This window comes from Plectropomus leopardus, chromosome 13, assembly GCF_026936395.1.
Source record: "Plectropomus leopardus strain MGB_pleo_1.0 chromosome 13, ASM2693639v1, whole genome shotgun sequence".
Classification (NCBI taxonomy): Eukaryota; Metazoa; Chordata; class Actinopteri; order Perciformes; family Serranidae; genus Plectropomus; species Plectropomus leopardus.
The window spans coordinates 20,344,483-20,366,455 of NC_142188.1; the positions used below are offsets into that span (position 1 = coordinate 20,344,483).

A 21,973-nucleotide genomic window follows, 5' to 3' on the forward strand; every position below is an offset into this window, starting at 1 on the left:
ACTTTGTGCATAGGGACTTAAGACCTGTGTTGTGTTAATACTGATAGTGTGAAACACTGCTGTAGCTGTACATGTGGTTGTGGCCTCTGGCTGGAAAACAATTAAGCAGTCATGTTTAGGTTAAAGCTGATTTAATTTGCTTTGTTGAATTTAACATTTTTTTTTTTTACATAACACTTAATATTCTGGACATGGGAGGCTGCAGGGAAAGCTTGTGGTGTGGTAATCAATTCCATACATTGGCCAACGGTAAGATGTTGAATGGCTAATTGACCACAGTAATGGTGCATGGCTATGTGGTGGTGGACGATGGAGACGTGCACATTAAAAAACAATTAATTTCCAATACTAATGTCACTCTTGGCTGCCTCTGCTGCTGTATATAACAAGGGGCTGTCACTGATTAGTCATTTCATACTCCATCTAGGATTTGATCCAGGCTATGCAAAGTTAGAGGGCCTTTTTGTTTGATTGAGATGCATACTTTTCATTTTCACAGCCACCAGATGAGAATTTAGGACTCCCATTTGGTTTATTTAAAATCTTTCTCTCCTTGTTCGCAATGCTACAAGGTCGTGGTGTGGTGGTCAAGGACTTATTCTGCTTCTAGCCAATGAGTCAGATTTCTTTTACTCTTGTTTACAGAATATTTCGAGCTGCAGCAGGCAACTTTGCTCATTGGCAGCTCCACATGGCAACAAGACATCATTTTGAAAGTTGGAATAACTTCACTATGCAGAAATCATAACATGGCTTCAATAAACTGCAATCTCTTAGCTCTAATTCTACTGTGTTAGTGGCTGGGAAATGTTGGAAATTATTTTTTAAAAAGAGCCAGCAGGTTCAGCCATCATTGATTAATACTGCTTTCTGGTTGCTGGCAGTTTGTTTTCATTCAAATTTTGATTTATTATGTCGAGTTCATGCTCATTCATTTATTTACATGGACATGGATATTAACTTTAAAATAGTTACAGTGCATTGCAGCTATATCAAAGAAAAGTACCTCCAGTGAAGCAGTGGTTTGATTATCAAATCACAGTTGCCCAATGTTCCTTATAATTTGCATGTAAATGATGTATTTGGTAGACATCAGGAGACATCTTTGTTACTGTTAATTTTTTTTTCAATTGATGGATGAATACTCCTTTCACCCAGAACAGTGATGTTTTTGTTTTTTTCTCCCACCTCTGTTGGCAACACAGCTGCTTGTACACAGACAAACAAAGTTTCACATGGTTGACCCCATGGCCTTTATATAGTCAAAGAGAAAGACCTAAAAAAGACAATCATGCATTAGAAATGTCTTCCTATTTGTTTACTCTCCACTCTTTCATCAGTTCTTATAAAGATGACTCCAAAGGCTTTGAGTGGATAATAACCTCAGCCCTCTTTCAGGTTACAAAAATAAAAACAACATGAACTGATTATTCCAAATTTTAATGTGCCCTTTCTTTTTTTTCAGACAATTATTTTGCCCTGCTGAAATTACAATTATCCTCTACAAAGACTCAGCATAATTTCAACAGCACTATTCAGCATAATTTAAAATTAAGATAATGCTTTCTTGCTCTGTTAATTTAACAGTACTTAGCATCTCTTTGAAATTGGGTTGCAGAAGTTTGAAAAATAAGACTGTGAATACATGCATTAAAGTTAAAAAGTGGGCCTGGCAGTTCAGTTTGGATGGTTTTGTAGTGCATTGTACTTTGGACTTTGCCTTTTTTTAAGTTAAATGACTGGAAGATGTATTTTACAAAAGGTAGTTTAGGTCAGGTCACCTGGTCGACTTGTGTGGCGTGCTTTTCCATGAATATTGTAAGATTATATTAGAGAGCTTTGTAAGAGCTTTGGCATTAATCAACAATATAATCTGTGCACCCAAGACACTGTGCACCATGGAGCATCAGTATTAACTGAGAGAGAGCCCTGTATGCCTCCGACTGCTCGACAGCTTTGTGACACTTTATATAATGTAACGTTTAAAAAACTGCGACAGTTATTAGTACAATAGTCTGAGTCCAGTGTTCTAAATTAGTCTTTGAAATTTCTTTGTGAGGCTGAAATGACAAATGTCCTCATTTTATGGAAGATATTGATATTCACCTGCCTTGTGCTGCAGGAAAGAGCTCCTCTCACGATGAGCTGCGGGGGGGGCTTCACTTGTTCGCGTTCTGGTGCTGCTCACACGACACAGACATGGCTCGACTCAGTCAGTAAACCCGTTGATGACTGTTGGGTAAAATGATAATTCCAGTCAGTGTGTGTGTGACAGTTGCAGCAGCAGTACCAAAAACAATGAAATGGCAATTGTCCTGAATGGACAGGGACTGAATCCCTGCTGAATTTTCTCTCCTGTGTTTCTAAAATGCCCTCTCCCTTAACACTCCACAACAGTCTAAATAAAGAATAGAAAACACCACAGGTTAGAGGACTGCCAACCATAGATTAAAAGAAAGGGGTTGTGGGAGGTCACCTCTGATTTGATTACTGCAGGCCTAGCGGAAAAATGATGACATACAATACATTGTGAGCAATATAAAGTTTAACCAGAAACAAGCAATGTTGTATTTTGTGTACAGACTTTAAGTCGAAGCTTTTGGTCATCTGGTTATGTTTGATTAAAGAGCCTCATTTTAAAACTGGCCACAAAAACAAATTTTGTGGAAAAGGCAAAACACATTTGCTTTAAAATTAAAACGTAAAATTCTTTTGAAAGGCGAATAATCAAGTGAAATCCATGTAGCCCAAATACTGGATGTACTATAAAAACACAAGCAGTAATTACAATCCAGTGCAGCCATGCATGGCTTTGAAACTTGTAAAAACTGTGGTGGTTCTCATGTTCCCAGACTTGGCATCAGAATCCATTAAATAAAAATCCTATTGCGCTGCTGTTGTGCTCTTGTCTGAGGACATTTCAGCATCGCCAGCGTGTCCTTGTAATTATTTTGGAGAGTGTATTTGCTTTAACATGAGCTTAGCCAATGAGCGAAGACAGGGCATGTTGCAGGCATCTTCCTCATGACTAACTTGCATATGACACAATGTTCCCTGTGCTGATAGATGCAGGGTGGCAGTCTGAAGCACTGGGTTTTACCACTGCAAAAGGATCAGACATGATTGGTGCTGTGGAAAAGCTGACAGCATGAATTATGAAAGTCTCATTAGGGGCTGTTGGAAATGATTTATCTCGCTACGAAATATGGTCATCCAACCGCATGTGCCTCCGTGGTTACAGAGTCCATATTGTGTTTTGCTCTTTTAATTTCTTAGGCGCATCATTTTCCGTTTATTAGTGAGGAATTTCCATGGACGGCAAACCATGACTCTATTAAATGGAAGGTCACTACTTGGTATGCCAAGCAAAATGGCTTAGAAAAGGACAAGGTATGCTCTTTGAAAATTGGCTGCAGCCGCAAAGGTGCTAAAAAATGTGTCATGTTTCTCACTTGACAGATGCATTGCTTGGCATGGTGGCATGAGCTTGGCAGTGTGTGTGACTGCCAGGTCATCTACTGGGGTTGTGTGTTTCTATAGCGATGCCAAGAGCTGCCTCCATAGTTTTCCAACGTCTCTTAGTGAGAGCATTGTAGTAAAGCATACCCCCAAATGATAATTATGCATAATTCACAGCAGTATATTAAGATCATATCCTGCTGGTCAAAAAGAAGAAGGAAAAAAAAAACCCTCTTGTTTTTAAGGCGATTGGCCAAAACTTACAAGAGAATATTTCATGAAACGCTTTAAGCATGAGACTAGTGTCCCAGATTTGAGAGGGCCTCAGCATTTCATACGTGTGGTTTCTATACTATTCATGTAACCTGACTTCTCTTGAAATGGTTTCATTAGTAATCCGCTTCCATCCTTGTTTCTGTCGGTGCACAGTAGTCCTTTCACTTGTGTCCCTGCAGCAGCCCCACTTTTAGTCATGGGTGGTTCAGCAGTGTCGCTTTTTGAAAAGGCTGGTGATTTCGCAAGTTATAAGCCGCAATCTTGGCATTGCTTTCACTTTAAAATGCTCCATAGGCGGATCCATTTTCTGATAGCATCATGCAGCTGAAGTGAAAGCACGACACATTGTTCACATTATCATGCAGAGGGCGAGAACCTGAACTAGATGACAAGGAAATGAGTATCTTAATTTGTTGTTGTTTTCAATTTTCCCCTCCTCTTATTTAAGTCAAAATGAAGTCTACTTTCCTAACATTGATAAGCAGGCATTTGTTTACAACCACAGTAATGTGGAAGATGCTTTTGATTCTTGTGATGGCAGATTATTAGAATGTTTAGACTGTAAAATATGCATCTAAACTGTTCAGTTTTTGATAGAGTAAAGATTCAATTTACAGACGTTGGGATGACTTGAAATGATATGAAGTCAGACTGCCGAGGCCTGTTCCCTGAAGTGTACGGGAAAAGAGGGGGAATGATCTGCTCACGGCACCCAGCAACAGGGCTTCTTGATGCAGTGCTTTGATAACGTCAGAGCTCCATCTAGGTTGCTTTGTGAGGTACTGCTCAATAACCTTGTGATTTAGCTTTGTGCTGTAAATTATCAATGCAATCTCAAGTAATTTGCCTTCACATCAGTAATACAAAATATATCCACTCTGCTTATAGGCACACGGTATTCCTGGTGCTTGTCTCACTACACTCACTCCATTTTTAGGCAAGTTCACATGACTTTTCAATGAGGTGCAGTGGCAGTTGCACAGAATTGTAATTTGGCTTCAATCTAAGTCATTAGGAGAGTCAACAGGAAGCAAACAGATGGCAGAAGGAATATGATGGATAATTGTACGTCTCAGAGGACAATTCGTAATTTGTATCTGATTCCGTGCAACCCCCTCATTTTCTTAATGAAGGACTAATTGAGTTTTTTAGATTGGCTCAAGCATATGGTCCCACCAAGAGTGAAGGGTTTGTATAATGGCTGTAAGGAGAGACATCGAGGACGTTTGAGTAGATTTATAACATCGTTTCTGAATGGTTGTCTGATTTTAAGGTTGGAGTCAGTCCCGGATTTGGATGTGGGAGTGTATTAATGAGCCAAAATATGATGCGTCCTCATTACGTCATGATCATCGTCATCATATTTTTTATTATGTTTTTGACATTGAAAATTAGTCTTTCACAGTTTTGTCTAAAACGCTGATACTCTGAGAGAATAAAATGTACTGTCCTTCCTCTAAAATGTTGAATAAAAAAAAACATCATAGAATTTAGACTTAACTTATGAATAAATGTCTATTTTATGATTTTAATGTAATGTTTTCTTTTTATGTATTCCTCAAAAACAGAACTGATTTTTTTAATGTTTTTTTCTCGAATATGGTTTTCTTACTATGTTTATTTATTTCTCTGCTGCAATATAATTGTTGTTTAATGTAATTGTTATGTTAATTTTTTGTAGAAAAAACTCAGCCAGAACAGGCTTTTCATTTTTCTGCATTGATGTTTAGGTTTTAATACCCCCAGGTAACAAGAAAATGAACACTGGCACTAATGGCACTAATAAGAATTTGTAGACACTTAAAATGTAATACAACTGTTGTAGCATGTGGTCGCATTTACCTTTTGTAAATGCTAATGTCTTTTTTTATAGTTCAGCGTCTCTTTATGTGTAAATATATTTCCATTGTAAATTTTGACTCAAAAAGCAGTACAGTTAGGGCTGGGTGATATGGAGGAAAATCAAATATAACAATATTTTTGACTTAATATCTTAATATTGTAGGGTTGACTATTGGTGCTTTCATGGAATATTTACTCAATAAGATTTTTGACAAATAATTATCAGTATTGTGGAAATAATGACTCACTGGGTAAAAGCAGATAACTAAACACCTAGAACAGCCTTTTAAGTTCAGAAAATTACAGTACTTCACTGTAATAAAGCCCTTAAAACAAAGACAACACTAACAATATTAAGCAAACTCTAAGATGATATTTAGTCTCATATCACGATATCAATATAACATTGATATACTGCCTAGCCCTGCGACTAATATATCTAAAAATGTATTTTAAGCACCTTACAGCAGATTTATAACTCCATTTGACCCAAACTCTCCAGCCTCAGTGAATCAGCTGATGAGAAATGCATCAAAGACAAGCATGGGATAGCGAGGTATCCCTCTTCCTGGTCTGCGTGGACGGAGCGCTTGTCTCTATTTTGGGAACTTACACTCTTCAAAGTGTAGTGGTAATGAAGTGCCTCTCATTAAGAGCTGCATTTGTGACAGTCAGTCAGTCAGGCAGGAATGCATGGAGGGCGGGAAGCAGCGAGCCCCTGATAGAAGCTACTCATAGGGGCCTTTGAGTAAAGGCTCATTTCATGCAAGGTTAGACACATCAGTCATTGGACATGGGGCTGGCTTTTACTGCCTTTCAATAAAATTACACATGGAACGTGTCCACACAGTGAAGATGAACCTGGAAATCAAATGTCTTCCATTAGGCTCTCTGTGGCTGGCCTGATCACCGCCGCTGCATAAGCTTAAAATTCTCTGCATGCAGTGAATCAAAGCCTCAGTGATGACAAAGGTCACAGACCCAGGGAACTTTCATTCTCTTTGATTGCGTGCTGAGTCTTTATTTGTTTGTAATGTGTATTGCATGTACTTAGGAGTGGGACATTAATTAAATCAAGCGTAAATATGGCTACTAATTAAGCTTGAAAGCATCAATGAGCTATGATGGGTAAGAAAAGCTTTGAGCCCATCAAATCAGACTCACATGAATAGTTTGGCTTGGGCAGGAGAATGCTGTCAAGCACTATCCATGTTTGCACACCTTTGACATTGTGATGAAGGCCTGTGTGGGCCACAGCGCATTCAGCAACGCTGTCGCCTCAAAATCTGTGTCCCGCTATCCCCCCGATATAACCTTCATTTATTGTCACCTGCTGAGGTCACAGCCCAGTGGTGACTGTGTTGTTGCGCCTGCACAGCCAGTAATTTGAGCAGACATTTTGTTACATTTCAGCCAAAGGATTCCATTGTTTTGGCTGTTTTCTGTGTCTGCATGCAGTGCTGGCTTTGCTAACGGATGCACCCCTGGAGATCAGCTTCCAAAGCTGATTGAAACAAAAGAGTTATTTTCCTTTCCTTTTTAGAGTGGCCAGACAAATCTCACGATAAGATCAACTTGCAAAGCAGCTTGACTCACTGAGACTAGCAAAACGAAATCACTTCAGTTTCTCAAAGTTAAGAGGAGGGCACTCTTTTTTTTCTGCTCAAAATAACCTAATCTCATCATTCACCTTGTTATTACTTACCTGATTTGTTGATAAACCCTGACAAGCAGGAAAAATGGCTGCCATTATAAACTGATGGCACAGCATGGTGGCAGCAAGCAGTTTTTGCTTGCACCGTTTAAAAGATCTATTTTTGCTCTTACTGGAAGTAATTGCAGGTTTGATGCTGCACAGTGTTGCTGAATGGAGTGCTAATTTTGCTTCTTCCTTTACCGAATTAGGAGCTTTTAAAAATGCAAAACCCGAGAAACAGGAAAAGGGTGTGTGCACTATTTGTCTGTGTGTGTGTGCGTGTGTGTGTGTATTAAGTAACATTTTTTTATAATAATGAATATAAAAATAATAATAATTGTTATAATTGTGATTATTATTTAATATAATTTTATTTAATTTATATCAATTTGATTGCATCACAAGATGTTGGCCACATTAGGTTAACCCCTCGAATGTCTAAACTGCTAATGTCAACAATCATAGAGAGACAAGTAATTGAGACTCGTGTGTGTCTATAGTGAGTCACAAAAGTCATCAGTGAATCTGCCAAAAATTATACTTCCGAGAAATTACGCTATAATAACCTCAGAGAGGCAGTTAAGTGATTTCTTGATGCTACAAAATACTTATTGTTTCATAGAGTTTATCTAAAGGGAAATACATTGCACAGAGGAAATAATGTAGGTGGGTACAGTCCAACAATCCATTGTTTGGATATGAGTCTATGAAAAGGGAGGTTAAGAAAATATCCAGCAAGTACAAGTATATATTTGATCAGGAGTCCCGCTTCTCCTTCTACGGTATATAAAAACAACAATGCTTTTATTCCAGTATGATGACAACTATGATGTTAAGGATAGCCGTAGACCTCACTTTGTTGTGTAAATATAGTACACTATAAATTACAGTATCTGGTACACAGACTTGCTTATATGATTGCTTTCTGTATATGTTTAAAGGCAAATGTTCCCTTATTTATTAATAATTGCATGCATTTTCTATAATCCACAAAATAATAGAAATAAAGGTTTACTTATAAGAATTATATTTCAAAGTATTCTTCAAAAGCAACTGCTTTCTGTCTGGTCCATTTCGTCTAGAGTGTTGGAAATTTAGATTTTTTTAATGCTTGCTGGAACAAGCTGCATGGCTTTGACCTTGTGTTAAAATGCGCCGCTTGTTGTGGAAGGAAAAGTGGCTGTTGCTAATCTCTCTGCCAAGGTCATCGAAGTAATTCAGCTCCCTATTTTAGGCAAATGTCTTAAATCCTCCACAAATATGTCAAGTGTTTCATAAAAGTAACACCACCATTCCTCAATTTTCTCAATCCTGCTAAATTTAATGGTCACTCAAAGACCTGTAGGATTGTCATTTTTAATTCTCATGCATTTCCACTAGTGCATGCTATCGACGTTACGTGCATGCAAAATGAAGTGAATGAATCTGTCACTGCACAAAAGGAAAGGAAGCAAACAGTGATGGATTTCTCTGAATGGCATTGTCTCGCCTTTGTTGTTGAAGCATGATGGGTGATGGATACCAATAATAAATATTCTCTTTAGTCTCAACTAAAGGACAGACAACTTGTAAATCTTAGATTTAATTTCCTTGAAAACACACAGTTAAAAGTTCTGAATACTGGTCAAAACATTAAGATGATGCTGTCTCAAACAGGGGAAATGTTTTAGAAGTAATGACACGCTAAATGCATCATCTCTGCCTTGTAACACAGTGAAGACACATTGTTTTGGGCTGCTTTGACAAATGACAAACAGCCTGCCCCTCCAGTTATTAAAATTCTATTTTGTCTCTGATGTTTACGGTTATATAGCCATGGGCTTGAACGCAATCCTAGTAGTTCAATTAAACTGTTGTGCTTATTTCTCAGTTCTTTTCTGGTGTCATGTCTCGACATCCTGCTCTTTTCCATTCTACCTCAGGCTCTGTGAAACGCAACGTTTGGATTAACATCTTGGCTTTGTGGCATCAAAAAAGACTCCAGTCTCATGCACTTAAAACTGAAACTTGTCATGTGCTAAATTAACCAGTTCTTATTTGTGTACCAACAGGTTGAGATTTGCTTTTTAAAAAAGATTCCTGTCCAGACTAATGTAGATATAATTATCAAACGTCAGCGATCAAACGATGAATCCGTGCTGATGAAAAACCTCTACTTATAAACGTGAAGTCTGATTCATACTGTGTGTGCTCTGCAATGGGTACACATAGTAAGTATTATACTGACATCAGGCTTAATGACATTTTTATGATCTCTTTCATGTTGCAATGCTTTTGTTGTATTATTCATTATGGGCTACTGAGACCTAGATTAGATTAGGTATGACTTGACTGCAGGGCTAATATCACTGTTTAACAGGTTGAGTTGATCAATGTTTTACAGAGGAAAATCATTTTCAAAGGCATGATGGAGTCACGATCAATGATTTGTGAAGCCGGTCATGTTGATTAGTATTTAAAAAGGACAATACAGAAAACAATAGCCACCGGGCTAAATACATGTCCTCCTTGATACAGGAACTGACTCTTTCTTTACATTTATGTTGCTGCTAAATGTAAATAGCACAATAGAGTACTGCAAGCCCTTTTAAAATTTAATGAGTTGTACTAAAAGCAACTGCAGATATCAACAACTGCTTTTTGACTAGTTTGAATTACAAGACAATATAATGTAATTTTACTAGTAGCATTTCTAATTTAAGATATTTACATTTTAATCCTCACTAGTCGAAATGTTAATTCTCTATATCAACAATTATTGTCTTACTAGAGGAAATGTAACTTAATTAAAAACTAGTCAACTTTCATGACTGACTTCTATTCAAACTCAAATACAGATATCTATGATTTCATTTTGATGTGTTGTAAGTCTTAATCAAGATATCCTTAATGTAATTTTGACTAATTCTGATTTAGGAGTATCTAATAATCATCTCTAACTAGTCAAAATGTTAATTCTTGATATCAACAATGAATTTCCAGCAACTGAAAATGTTTTTGTAGATATGTGTAACTAAATTACAACTAGTCAACTTTTAACCATCAACCTCTATTCAAACTTTATTACAAATATCCATAATTCATTTTTGGCATGTTTTAATTCAAGGTTGACATAGCCACAATGTCATTTTGACTAAAAGCAACTCTAATTTAAGACATCTACAGTCTGTTTCTCACCAGTCACAAATGTTAATTCATAATATCAATACTGAATTTCTTACCAGCGGAAATGTTCTTTGTAGATATCTGGAAATTAAATTCACCCAGTCAGCTTCTAACTGTTGATCCCTATTCAAACTCATATACAGATATCTATAATTAAATATGGATGTGTTACAATTCCAAGTTGACATGTCCATAATGTAACGGTATCTGAAATGCAATTCTCACTGGTGGAAATAGTACTTACTGATATAAACAATTAAATTCTTACAAGTGGGAATTTCATTTGTCATAGTAGTAATTTCTACATGTGAAAATATAATTGTAACATATCAAAATAGTTTTACAGCTATCTTGAATGGCATTTTGACATGTCAAAGAGTCTTTTCCACAAGTGAAAAGTAAATCCCTACTAGTTAGCGTTATTGATGCAATTTTAAAAGGGCGTGCCATAAACACTGAGCTGAGCAGGATTAATTTGTTTTGGTGTAGTGATATTTACAAATTTTAAGCCATGTTGCATTTTGCACTTGCAATCACTCTTGCTATGTTTTTGAATACAGGACAGGAGGGTGTCTATAATGATTTGCACATGTTTTCAACTTCTTTTTTTCTTCACATTTTTAACATTGAATGCTACTAAAAAGTAAAAGCATTAAAAGAAGTTGAGCAATTTCATCTATATCCATCCAGTCCCACTGAGCCAAATGGCATTAAAGTGCTACAGTCTCATAGCTTTTAGTGTTTCAGTTGTATACATTCATTAAAAAGCAGTGTGCCCTGCTTTTTGTATGACTTCCTGTGAAGTAGTAGACATTCAGGCTGACTAAATCAGACAGCCCTTTTATTCAGCTAAATGGAGAATCGGTTCATGATCCAAGACACCACAGGGTTGAGCCCAAAACACAGTTAAGAGATAACATGTCAAAGTATCAACAGTAGTTAGCCTCGCATGAATAGACATTAGATCAACTGCCCGCTGTTTGTCCAATCATCAGTGTACCTGCACATTTTTTTTTGTCCGGCACAGAGTTCACACACTGTGCTTTCTGCTTAATTTGAGCAAAACAGATGTGGACGCGATCAAATCACACTGAAAGACCTTTGAACGAGCTTCTGAAGCTCGTTACTTTGTGCAGTCATGGTTCTGAAGATCCCAATCAGCATCAAAAGGCTGCGATGTTTGTTTCTACCTGGCGGCTCTCTCTCCTTTCATTATACCATCATAATATTCTAATTTTTTATGCAAACACAAACACGGTTTTCCTGGTGCTACATTGGGATGGGATGCTGTATAAATGTAGCTGAAAACCCAGAGTATTTTTTTTTTGGTCTTGATTTATTTATTAATTTTTCTTAATCCAATCATGGAACATGTTTGTTGATATAATTTGGGTAATGCCAACAGTCTGATGCGCGGATCAGACAACTGCCTTTTTCGTAGTCAAGTGATTTACCGTATAATTAGTCCTAAAATTTTAGCTTTCAGTGGAACATGATCAGATGAGATGACAGATCTCCCCCTGTAAGCCTCACTGTGAGGGAGGTCAGTCTTTCTAGGCTTACAGTCTGCTGTAGGGAAGGCAGGAAACAGAGGCTACAAACTGGATTAGGCGTGATGATTTAAACACCTTCCCTATCAATGGCTGATGCATTGTATTGTCTAATGTACTAACATAAGCTATGTGTGAATTTGTTGTTGATGCATCACCTGCATTGCCTATTTGCAAATGATATAATCACCTCATTAGGACCACACTGCCAAAAGTTATGTTTTTAATTAAAATGAGAGTTCAAATACAATTTTCATCAGCTTTTTAAGTAAGAAGAATGTTTCACAGTGTGTCTGATTTACTTAAAAAGGCTGTTGCAAATTCTTCACTAAATGCAATACCGCGAGCATCACTTTTCTCAGTGTGGCGTCAGAACATTCATTGTCTCTTTGTCCCTTTATGGGAAACAAAGAGGGCATGCATTGTAATGAATACAGCTCAGAATACATTTGTCTAATTTAACAAAAAAGGCTCACAATATTTTGGACTGGGTAAACCAAAAATAAAGAAATCCTGCAAAGATGACAAACTGTTGAGGAAACTGTGGATCAATAGCATGTTATGTCCATGACCCCCTCCTCTGTGGCTTTCTGATGGCTTACACATTTTTACTTTCATTTTGTTTTGTTTTCTTTTCCGGGGCGTGCAGGAGGGTGGGGAGGGAGGGAGCTGGTCTGATGAAGTGTTAGAGTATTAAAAAAACAATGTGAGTTTATTTGCATGTTTGCTATGTGTCTACGCTGTGCTTTCAAGCTCAATTAATACTTCCAACTCACCCTTATAAATTCGTTGCATTGTTCTATGCCCTAGAGTAAAGGACAAATTAAATACAAACTTGTGTGGTCTTTGTTTCTAGCCATGTACTGCAGTTGCTTCGAACATCCTGAAAAACAGTATGTAATAAGCTTTTGTTCTCAGAAAACCATGTTTAAGCCTAGCTTTCATATGAACCTCTATTCTGTCCCATAGAATATGGAATGATCGGAGAGCATACAGTAAAAAGTCAGCGGCCAAGATCAGTTCATGACACAAAGGCCCTGCAGGAGCAAGCTGAGTCTGCTAAATTTATGGCACAAACTGGTAATACCGTAGTTATGTTTCTTTACTTTATTTTGTTAACTAAACTTAATTTCATCATGCATGCTCTCTCTTGTACTGCACCTTTTAAGTGGAAATGTTTTGCATTATTATTTTTTCCAACTCATTCTCTACTGCTACATATGAAGTAGGAAGATAAATTTCCCATTTCTCTACGAGTATTTACTTTGAACATAGAACGTAATTGGGTTTTGTGGGTCTGTTTGTTTTATTGTCACATAGCGAGTTGGCAAGTGGATTACTCATACAGTATATTCATAGAACATTAATTAAACAGCAGTTTAAAACTAAGGCCCTGATGTAGTTAATCATTTCCTCCAAGGCATGATAAATTAAATGTCATTCGATGAAAAACCCACCCCTTCAGCCAAATATGAAACACATACTTGGCAAAAGTTGAACTGATAGATGCTGCCCTTAGAGATAAAATGAGGCTATGTTGCTTAATCAAGTGTAGCATCCAATAAATTAAAAACTGAAATTATCTAAATTCATAATGACTTTTACAACCTACCACCTTAGCATTTTTAATAAAATCAGGAAGTACTGGAAAAAGTGACAGCAATACTGAAGCAAAAACCTAATTTTGCTTTCATTATTTAGCTTGTTGTAGCTTTTTTTATATTTAGAAAACTTTTTTTTTTAATTTCCAGTGGGTGGGTTTAGATGTAGCTTTTTTATCTTTATTTTTATTTTTGGGAAATGTTTTAATTTTTTCCATGTGTTGTTCCATTTAAATTGCTGTCATTGTTTAAAAACTCCTTTCATTACCATTTTTAATTTGCGACACACCATACACATATTCCGGTACTAACATTAACACCTCTCCATTTTACACACACCGTAGGTATGTTGTTTTCCCCGTCGAGTCGCATCGCTGTGCTTTTCTGTTTCTCATTCTCACACAATTTACTCTCCCTGTACTGCCTCATTTAACAAATTGATCCACCTTTCAGTCTATTTTATGATCTGCAAAATTAAGGGCAGGGTTTAGATCCCTATTTGGCTGGATCTATGTGTCCTTGATACTATATGCTGAGAAACTACTTTAAATTGTGCTTAAAATTATAATACAATTTGATGGCTTCCAATGACATAAATGTATTCAGAGCTGCAATTGAAACCATTTCTCTTTGTATTAAATTATTTCTCTAAAGCCTCAAAGAAAATGAATACTTCACCTCAGGGTTTAACATAATCAAACATCAATTATTCGGTGACTACTACAATGCAGGGATTTGATTGTCAATTCACTTGTCACCAAATAATTTTTTGTTTCATTTAGGCTACATGGCTTTGAAAATCACCCCACTGCCTCATCGTAATACAAAACTTTATTTAGCGTTTCATGGCTTTTTGATATTTGACCCTTTTGGACAATGAAGATTGAAAGGCTCAAAGGCTGTTTCTTCTTATTAATATTTTTAACTGAAAGAAATCTTGAGATGAATGTAACAACTATAATCCTTATCTTTACTAATCAGCCACTAAAATATGATTATTTGACTGCATGCAGAGTTAAACCTTTTCAAAGTCTGCCTGCAAAAAACCTCCACTCAGTGGCTAAAGTATTACCTTTCCTTCCAGGCACTCACAATTGAGTCTGCTTTGAGCCACATTCACACACATGAAAATGGCTGTGATCTGCTGGATAAAATCAGCTAACTTTCTCATTTTCCTCCACCCCTGGGAGTTCACAGGTTAAGATGGATTGGAAAAATTATTTGAAACCATCGTCTAAAACACAGACTTTGCTCCACTGTTGTCAAGGAAACTAGATAGTTTTGCTGCAGTGCAAGGGAATCCATATCTCAGACCTCTTTTTCTGAACTAACACCCATTAAATTCAATTTTATTTTCTCAGATGTTGTCTTTATTGCATGTCACCATCTTCTTCTGAAATTTTTTGTTCGTTTATGGTCTCACTTTGTTTAAGCATATTATTGGGTTTCATTGAAATGCATGACTTATTTTTTAAGGATGAAGTGAAACGGTTAGATGTAACCCAAATGTCTACTGTTCATTTTTACAATCATAGCTACGCCTTCACTGTGATCTTTGCATAAATGCACATTGTAATTTGTGGTAAAAAAAAAAGTGAGAAATTTACACTTTAAAGACCATTCTTAACGCCACTGCTCCCTATATCGAAAAAACACATGATTGTGCTGCATACAAGTCAAATCAACAGAATTAAGCTGCCAATTCAGTATTTATCAAAGATCACATAAAGGTAGTATAGACTGCACAATAGTGTAAAGACCCCACTTCACCCCAATTTGACTCATGTTGGCCCTTTCCCATTTGACTCAACCCTGCCCACCTTGCCCCACCCTGCGCCGTAAGCCCTGCCCAAGGACCATATTGCTGCATTTAACTAGTGTCACCCTTCTCCCACACAGGTGAATCAGGTGCAGAGGAGTGGTCCCAGTGGAGCTCATGCTCTGTAACATGCGGTCAAGGGTCGCAGGTGCGAACAAGAACATGTGTCTCACCATACGGAACACACTGCAGCGGCCCTTTAAGAGAATCAAGGGTTTGCAATAACACTGCCCCTTGTCCAGGTAGTGTTAGCCGCAGATTCTTGAATATTAATGTTTTGCTCATTTTGTTGTTTATAGGAGGTAATGTGTTGTTGTGTTTTAACAAACGTTTCAATGTGTCTATTTAAGAAATGTATTTTTATTATTGCAGTATTCTATAATTAATCTAATGCTTTCTTTCTTTGATGTTATTTTGTGAATGTGTTTCTTTTTACATTATCACTTTTGTGTTTTCCATTTCATATAACTGTGAGGCAATTCATCAGCATTGAATTGGTTTAATGACATGTGGTTCTGCATGGAGCTTGGGGAGCAGTAGATACCGATATGTTGTCAGCTTCATTTCCTTGAAGGTCAGCCGTGCATTTTAAAATAGCTTGGCAGCGTTTCTTCAAACACGCTGTAAGGCATTTCTTCCTCAACCCATGATGGCAGGGCAGATGAGTCACTGGCAGTCAGGTATCAGCATCAGATGCTTTTCTGACTGGTGATTGCGGCGCACTAATGTTTTTCTGTACGCGTCTGGCAGGACAGCGTGTCGTTCAAAACAAGTCACCATTATCCATTTTGGAGATTGTTTACACAGACAAATATGTTGATTTGGTAATGAGATTCTGAACTCATGTTTAGTCAAGATATCTGATGGCGCTGTTAAGTGTAGTGCTTCTGAGTCTGCATCACAAACTCTAAGTAATAACGGCTAATAAAAAAATTTAAAAAAATACTGCAAGCTGCATCCTCTGACATTCTGATCTATGATGTACTGTACTTCATTTTTAGATGTGGCATGTGTAAGTGGGAAGTTGGCAGTTTTCAAAAGGGTCACTCTCTTAACTGTGCGTGGACATTAAGAGCTAGAAAGAGAATGAGTCATTTCAAAAGAACAGTTGCCTAAATACCAGCCTTGGTGTGACTCCTCTATGGCTATTAATATTTAGCTCAGACTGCATTAAAGTTCCTTTTTCTCAAAAGCTACACAGCCCAATTCCAGGTATACTCATTCATTTGCATGAAGAATAATTATTAATTTAGCAGCAGAACTTACAGACTTGCCCATGTGAATTCATTATCGTCCTTGATTTATCTTAAGACCTGCAGACTGTAGGCCTTTGCTCATGGCTAATTGTGGATCCAGAACTTTCTTTCATATAATAAAGCAGAAATACTTATCACCAAATAAATGGGCCATAAAACTCTGGGTCAGCTCAAAAGAAATTTTGACTTTCCACACAAGAGTAACACTGTATTAGAACTTTTCATCTTTAAAGGAAAATAAGATATGAGAGTTATTAATTTCTAAAATCCCACTATTCCTAATTCATTTTATTGTTTTGTGAGCTTTTAAGTTTTAAGTTTTAAATTTAAATTCAGTATCAAATGTACTATAGTCCTGCAGTGTTGTTAAATTGCTTTGCCTGATAATATCTGAAAAAGTATGTTTTTTCTCCAACCAAAAACCTAGCACTGCGATCACAGAATTTGTTTTTCCAAGTCATCCTTGAAAATGAAGCTGATCTAGCACTAACTTTACTGAGTTACAGTACCAAAATGGTTCAAAAATCCCACCTGGCATGTTGCCACATGAAACACAGAGTCTATATCTAATATTCCAAAAGCCAGACAGATCGATTCCCTCTCTTCAAACTGTGAGTAGTATGCCAAGGTGGAAGGATGCCTCCAAAATAGTTTTCTTAAATTAAAGACATGTCACTTCTACTATAAAAAGGAGCCTTACCTTAAGTCCCCACTGTTGAAAACATCAGCATCATCGATGAACAATGGTTCACGTGCTGCAGGCCGACATCAGGCATGTTGTTAGAAATTCTGGGCCTCCATGTAAGCTGTGATGCCACTCATCCAACACAATGCATCTGCCAAAATACAATAACACTCCTGCTTTACAAAATATTAGTCTGCTTACCTGAGTCATCCCCCTTTAAACCCAACCAACAGCACCTGTGGCTTTTTTATCTTTCCATTTTTTTCTTTTGAAATCTGGTTTAGTTATTGTACAGAAGGAGATCAGTACAGTCATATTTGACATTTCTGCAGTACAGGATTTACATCGAGTGCCAACGTTTAGAGCCAGTACAAAATTAGTTTTATACTGTAGCACAGAATACAGCATGATGAGGTCGGTATCAGCATTCAGTATTATATAACTACTTTATCAGCCTAACACTCCCTGTCCTCATTAAAACACTGCACACTTTCATAGCAAGATCTGGAGTAAAACAGATATGGCAAGCATGTTTATGATTTAATTTCTTCCTGTCATAGGTGCCTTACTTTCAGAATGAGTAGCCTGATTTTTTTTTTTAATGAGTTTTATATTAATTATTTCTTTGAACATAAATTTCACAATGTGTAATAGATAGATAGACAGATAGATAGATAAAGAGTAGGGGAGGGAATCACCAGAGGCCCAGGGATTAAAAAGTAATTCCCATTCTTCTATCACAAAACAATATTATTGCTATTTTAAACACTTAACAATATGCTGAGTATTGCTATTGCAATACAACTGTAAATTATGTCCCCATAGGAATAAATGTTCAACTTCGGTTTTATCTAACATGATAAAGTTTTAAAGATTTTTTTTCACTTCTTAATCAATTAATTTTTTTGTTTGTTTGTTTAAGCAGAAGCTGCAAAATGTATCTAGGTGACTGAAAAAGCAATGGATTGTATTGTTCTAGTAGGCTATCAAAAGTTTAATTTGTATTTGCAACATTAATTAAATCATATGATTAAAAACAATATATTTGACATCCATGCAACAATGGTTGATAAATAGATATATAAATATCAAATTACTTACTTCCTAATCCCGAGGGAAATTAAGCCATCCAGTATCTTTTATGGCACATGCAAAACACCTGTACACACAGGGACAGATACTAAAATGTTAAAAATAAACACACACACAACAGTGTAATGAGTCTAACAGGACTGTTCAATATTTTCATTTTGAATTATCGGACCAGCACCAGTCAGTCATAAGATGCTCAGCTGCGAGGGTATGACGCTAGCCACTGAAAACCGTCGAAAACACATAAAATAGCCATACCTTTTAACATGGTGGGATGCTCTCTCGTGTCAATGAAAACGGCTAGCTTAGCTCGTTTTTTCTCGGTGCTTTAAGCTAGCAAAGCGATGTAAACAACGCGCCACTTAACCGAGCACGCGCACATCCTGCTATCACTGTTTTATAGGAAGCGGATGATGCAGCGGGTTTCTTTCAAAATAAAATAAGCCTGCTGTACTTATTGCAGCGAAGCTTTATTTTTACCCAAGAGAAAAGGTACTTTTCTTGTACGTGTTTTAATGGGTTTCTGTTCTGTAGGATGGATGAATTACCTACTCTTGACTGTGAATGTCAGTAGGATATTTATTGGTTGAGGTTTTGTCATTGGATTTGATGACAGCAGGCTAATAAAATAGATAGTAATAGATATACTCAAACTCATAGTTGCACATGAATGTGCAGGAAAACTTTGTAATCTTGTTTTAGGAAAAATATTACTAGTTAATGTAATGTACTTTTTTGCAACAAATCAATGAAAGTTTCTATTTTAGTTGTACTAAGTATAAGATAACCTGGTTGGTAGGGAGAATTTGGTGTGTTTACTTGCAATAAATACAGGAAAAAGTGAGTTATTAACATAAGTAGCAGTAGTTTCCATAGAAAGAAAGCATTGCAAACAAAAGGCAGTTGCTCACAACATATTATGGAGCAAAGATCCCTGGGAGTTTCAGTTTATAATATAGGCTATTACACTATTGCCAACTTGATCATAAAGATGACTCCTAATTTAATTAAAAAGGGGGGAAAAAAATGATTTTTTTTAGAACACTTTGGCACAAAGCAAAACTCATAACCATGCCAGACAAATTACATTAATAATTAGTGCAAACCAAAGACAAATGAAAAACAAAAAAGAAGGTGAGAATTTATGTCCTATTATTGGGCAATAAAGAAACAATCGTGATAAAACATGATCCTTTTACAAGTAAGAGCCATTTTCTATTGGCACATTGATGTAAAAGATTCCATTCTGACAATGAGCCAGTAACACCTGATTACTTAACAATGTAGGGTGATATTTAAATCTATTTATTAAAAACCTTTTACAGAAGAAGAACGAGAGCAAAAGAAAATTATTAAGACCATGATTTTACTAAATGGAATTTTTAATGTAATTATGTCTCTTAAGAGAAACTCTGTGAACCTATAAGGACTCTGAACTCAGCTCAGTTTCTGTATGAAAGAGGAAACCCTATTACAAAAGCATTTCCAAGTGCCATTGATCCTTTGTTTACAGGGCTAAGTGAAACATTATGCACGACAGCCTTGAACTGCAGTATTATGATTAGGGAGGATTTGACTGTATTTTTAGAGGAAACCAGCTCAACAATATTTGTGTGGAAAAAAGGATATAACAGTCTGCAACTAAATAATATTGTACGGTGAATACAGTTGGGCACAAGAGGAAGGCCAACAAGTTAAAAAGGTAATACCTCACTGGAATGATATAAATTAAACAAACTAAATCCCAGTTTACCACAAATTAATGAAAACATTCCTGGCAAACGTATTTGCTTTGTCCACCATCTTGTGCAGGTCCAAGAATTTCACCTCTGACAGCCCAGTACGATTGCTCATGGCCGTCCCTGTAAATCATGGATGCAGTTCATAGAAAAAACACACAAAGAAGCGGAATCCTATTCCATCACTGCTACAGTAGCTTTGGTGACTGCCCGCTTTGAACTCGAATTTTTCAAAGTAAACGCTTCGGCCACCACGGGACACTTAGCTAAGAGCATCAAAGCGGCGCTTAGAGACAGGGGCTGGTACAGACGGTAGCTCCGCCTCATGGCGGACTATAAGTTTGATCTCAAGATCCAACTGTTACAACTGATCCTGAGATCCAACTTTTATACTGCAGGAACTTTAAGCCACTGCACAAGCTGTGGAAAGTGACCCCACTGAAGAGGAACCATCAGTTCCCTGTGGACAGAGCCCATTTGCAATCACTGCATGATTAAAAAAAACAAAACACCAGATATGTTGTGTGTACTGCTAGTCTCCATTAATCAGTCATTTAATTGAAACTAATTAGTTTCATTAAAAATAATTATATTTATTTTGTGAGCCACGCTGTAAAATGTATAGGCACAGTTTCAGCCAGATATTCCTATTGCTTCTCCCTGTGCACCATTGCAGCTGATTAGAAAATTAGGATTCTGCAGCTATAATGTGAATGGCATATATCTCCAGCATACCCGTACTTCTGATACTAAATCTGGATCCAATGTGATTTGAGTTTAATGCAATTTCCATCCCCTTGAAGTTTATTTTGGAGCCCTCAATTCTGTCAGTAAATGCACTCTATCGCTGGAATCAAGAATCCAGCAGTTTCTCTAGAAACTAATAACAGAGGTTAAACTTTTATTTTGAGCGTGCTCAGCATTTGATATCACTGTGTACATTAAGGAACACTTGCATCTGACTCTCAGATTCCCATATTTCCCTCTCCAAAGTAAAACTGTAAGCCAACAGCAAATATCCTCTGCAGTTCTATGAAGACTCACCATCTGTCAACCAGAACCCAGTTAAATTTACACGCAAACCAAGCTGCAAGAGAAAGAATGCCTTTGCCAGCTATTGTTTAAAATCAAATGGAAAAAAACAATTCTAGTTTAAAGGTTGCACTTTGACAGGGAACACATTTTGGAATATTTCTGAAGCATTTATCTTATATATGTGAATATGAATTTATATGAATTTTATATGAATTTGTATAAGGAGTTGAAATGAACATATTTTATATGATAATTGTGATTATAATATAATCTGCTCAAACCAAAAGCAAAATTAGCCTTTTAATTGTTTTTTTGTGTTTATCCAAAAATCTAACCATAAATGAGACATCTTAGAGTTGAAGTTATTAATTAATTTTACTAATTTAGTTTTTAATATTTTGATTGTAACGGCAGCACGTGTCAAGTGTCCAAAAATAGCAACCAAGCCAACATTACTAGACTTTGAAACATTTTAGCATTATTGCCCAGATATATATCTAACAAAGAAACACCATATGAAACATATTAGTGAACACTTTGATAATTTTCCTTTAGGATTTGGGCTGTCTAGCCTGATATTTAGTCTGTGACCGTTTCATTGACCACCGTAAAATGTGGGCCGCTTCTTCAAGGTCTGGAACCAGGTTACGGGTTGTCTGCTTTGTGTATGACCACAATTAGTATGTTGGTGTAACGATAGATTTGCAGAGCCATTGTCAGCCCACATTAACCTTAAGCGCCACAGCTATTAGATTCCC

At 36.7% G+C, this 21,973-nt stretch overlaps 1 protein-coding gene and 1 long non-coding RNA gene across 11 annotated transcripts in view; one reads left to right on the forward strand and one right to left on the reverse strand.

Moving 5' to 3' along the window:
- adgrb3 (adhesion G protein-coupled receptor B3) overlaps nt 1-21,973 on the forward strand; it is a 138,252-nt gene that overhangs the window by 42,183 nt on the left and 74,096 nt on the right. For 7 of the 10 annotated variants that reach the window (XM_042502385.2, XM_042502386.2, XM_042502381.2 and 4 more), the window contains exons 3-4: nt 12,958-13,068; nt 15,489-15,650. The exons of 2 other annotated variants lie outside the window; for them this stretch is intronic. In XM_042502385.2, the coding sequence (XP_042358319.1) occupies nt 12,958-13,068; nt 15,489-15,650 (273 nt within the window). The remainder of the gene's footprint in view (nt 1-12,957; nt 13,069-15,488; nt 15,651-21,973) is intronic. One more of the 10 variants, XM_088086324.1, reaches the window with a different exon arrangement.
- Nucleotides 256-18,834, reverse strand: LOC148187700 (uncharacterized). Its single transcript, XR_015778380.1, has 5 exons — nt 18,700-18,834; nt 18,451-18,508; nt 17,365-17,500; nt 2,107-2,232; nt 256-1,276 (listed from the first exon to the last, which is right to left on the reverse strand). It is a non-coding gene; the product is annotated as an uncharacterized LOC148187700 (long non-coding RNA).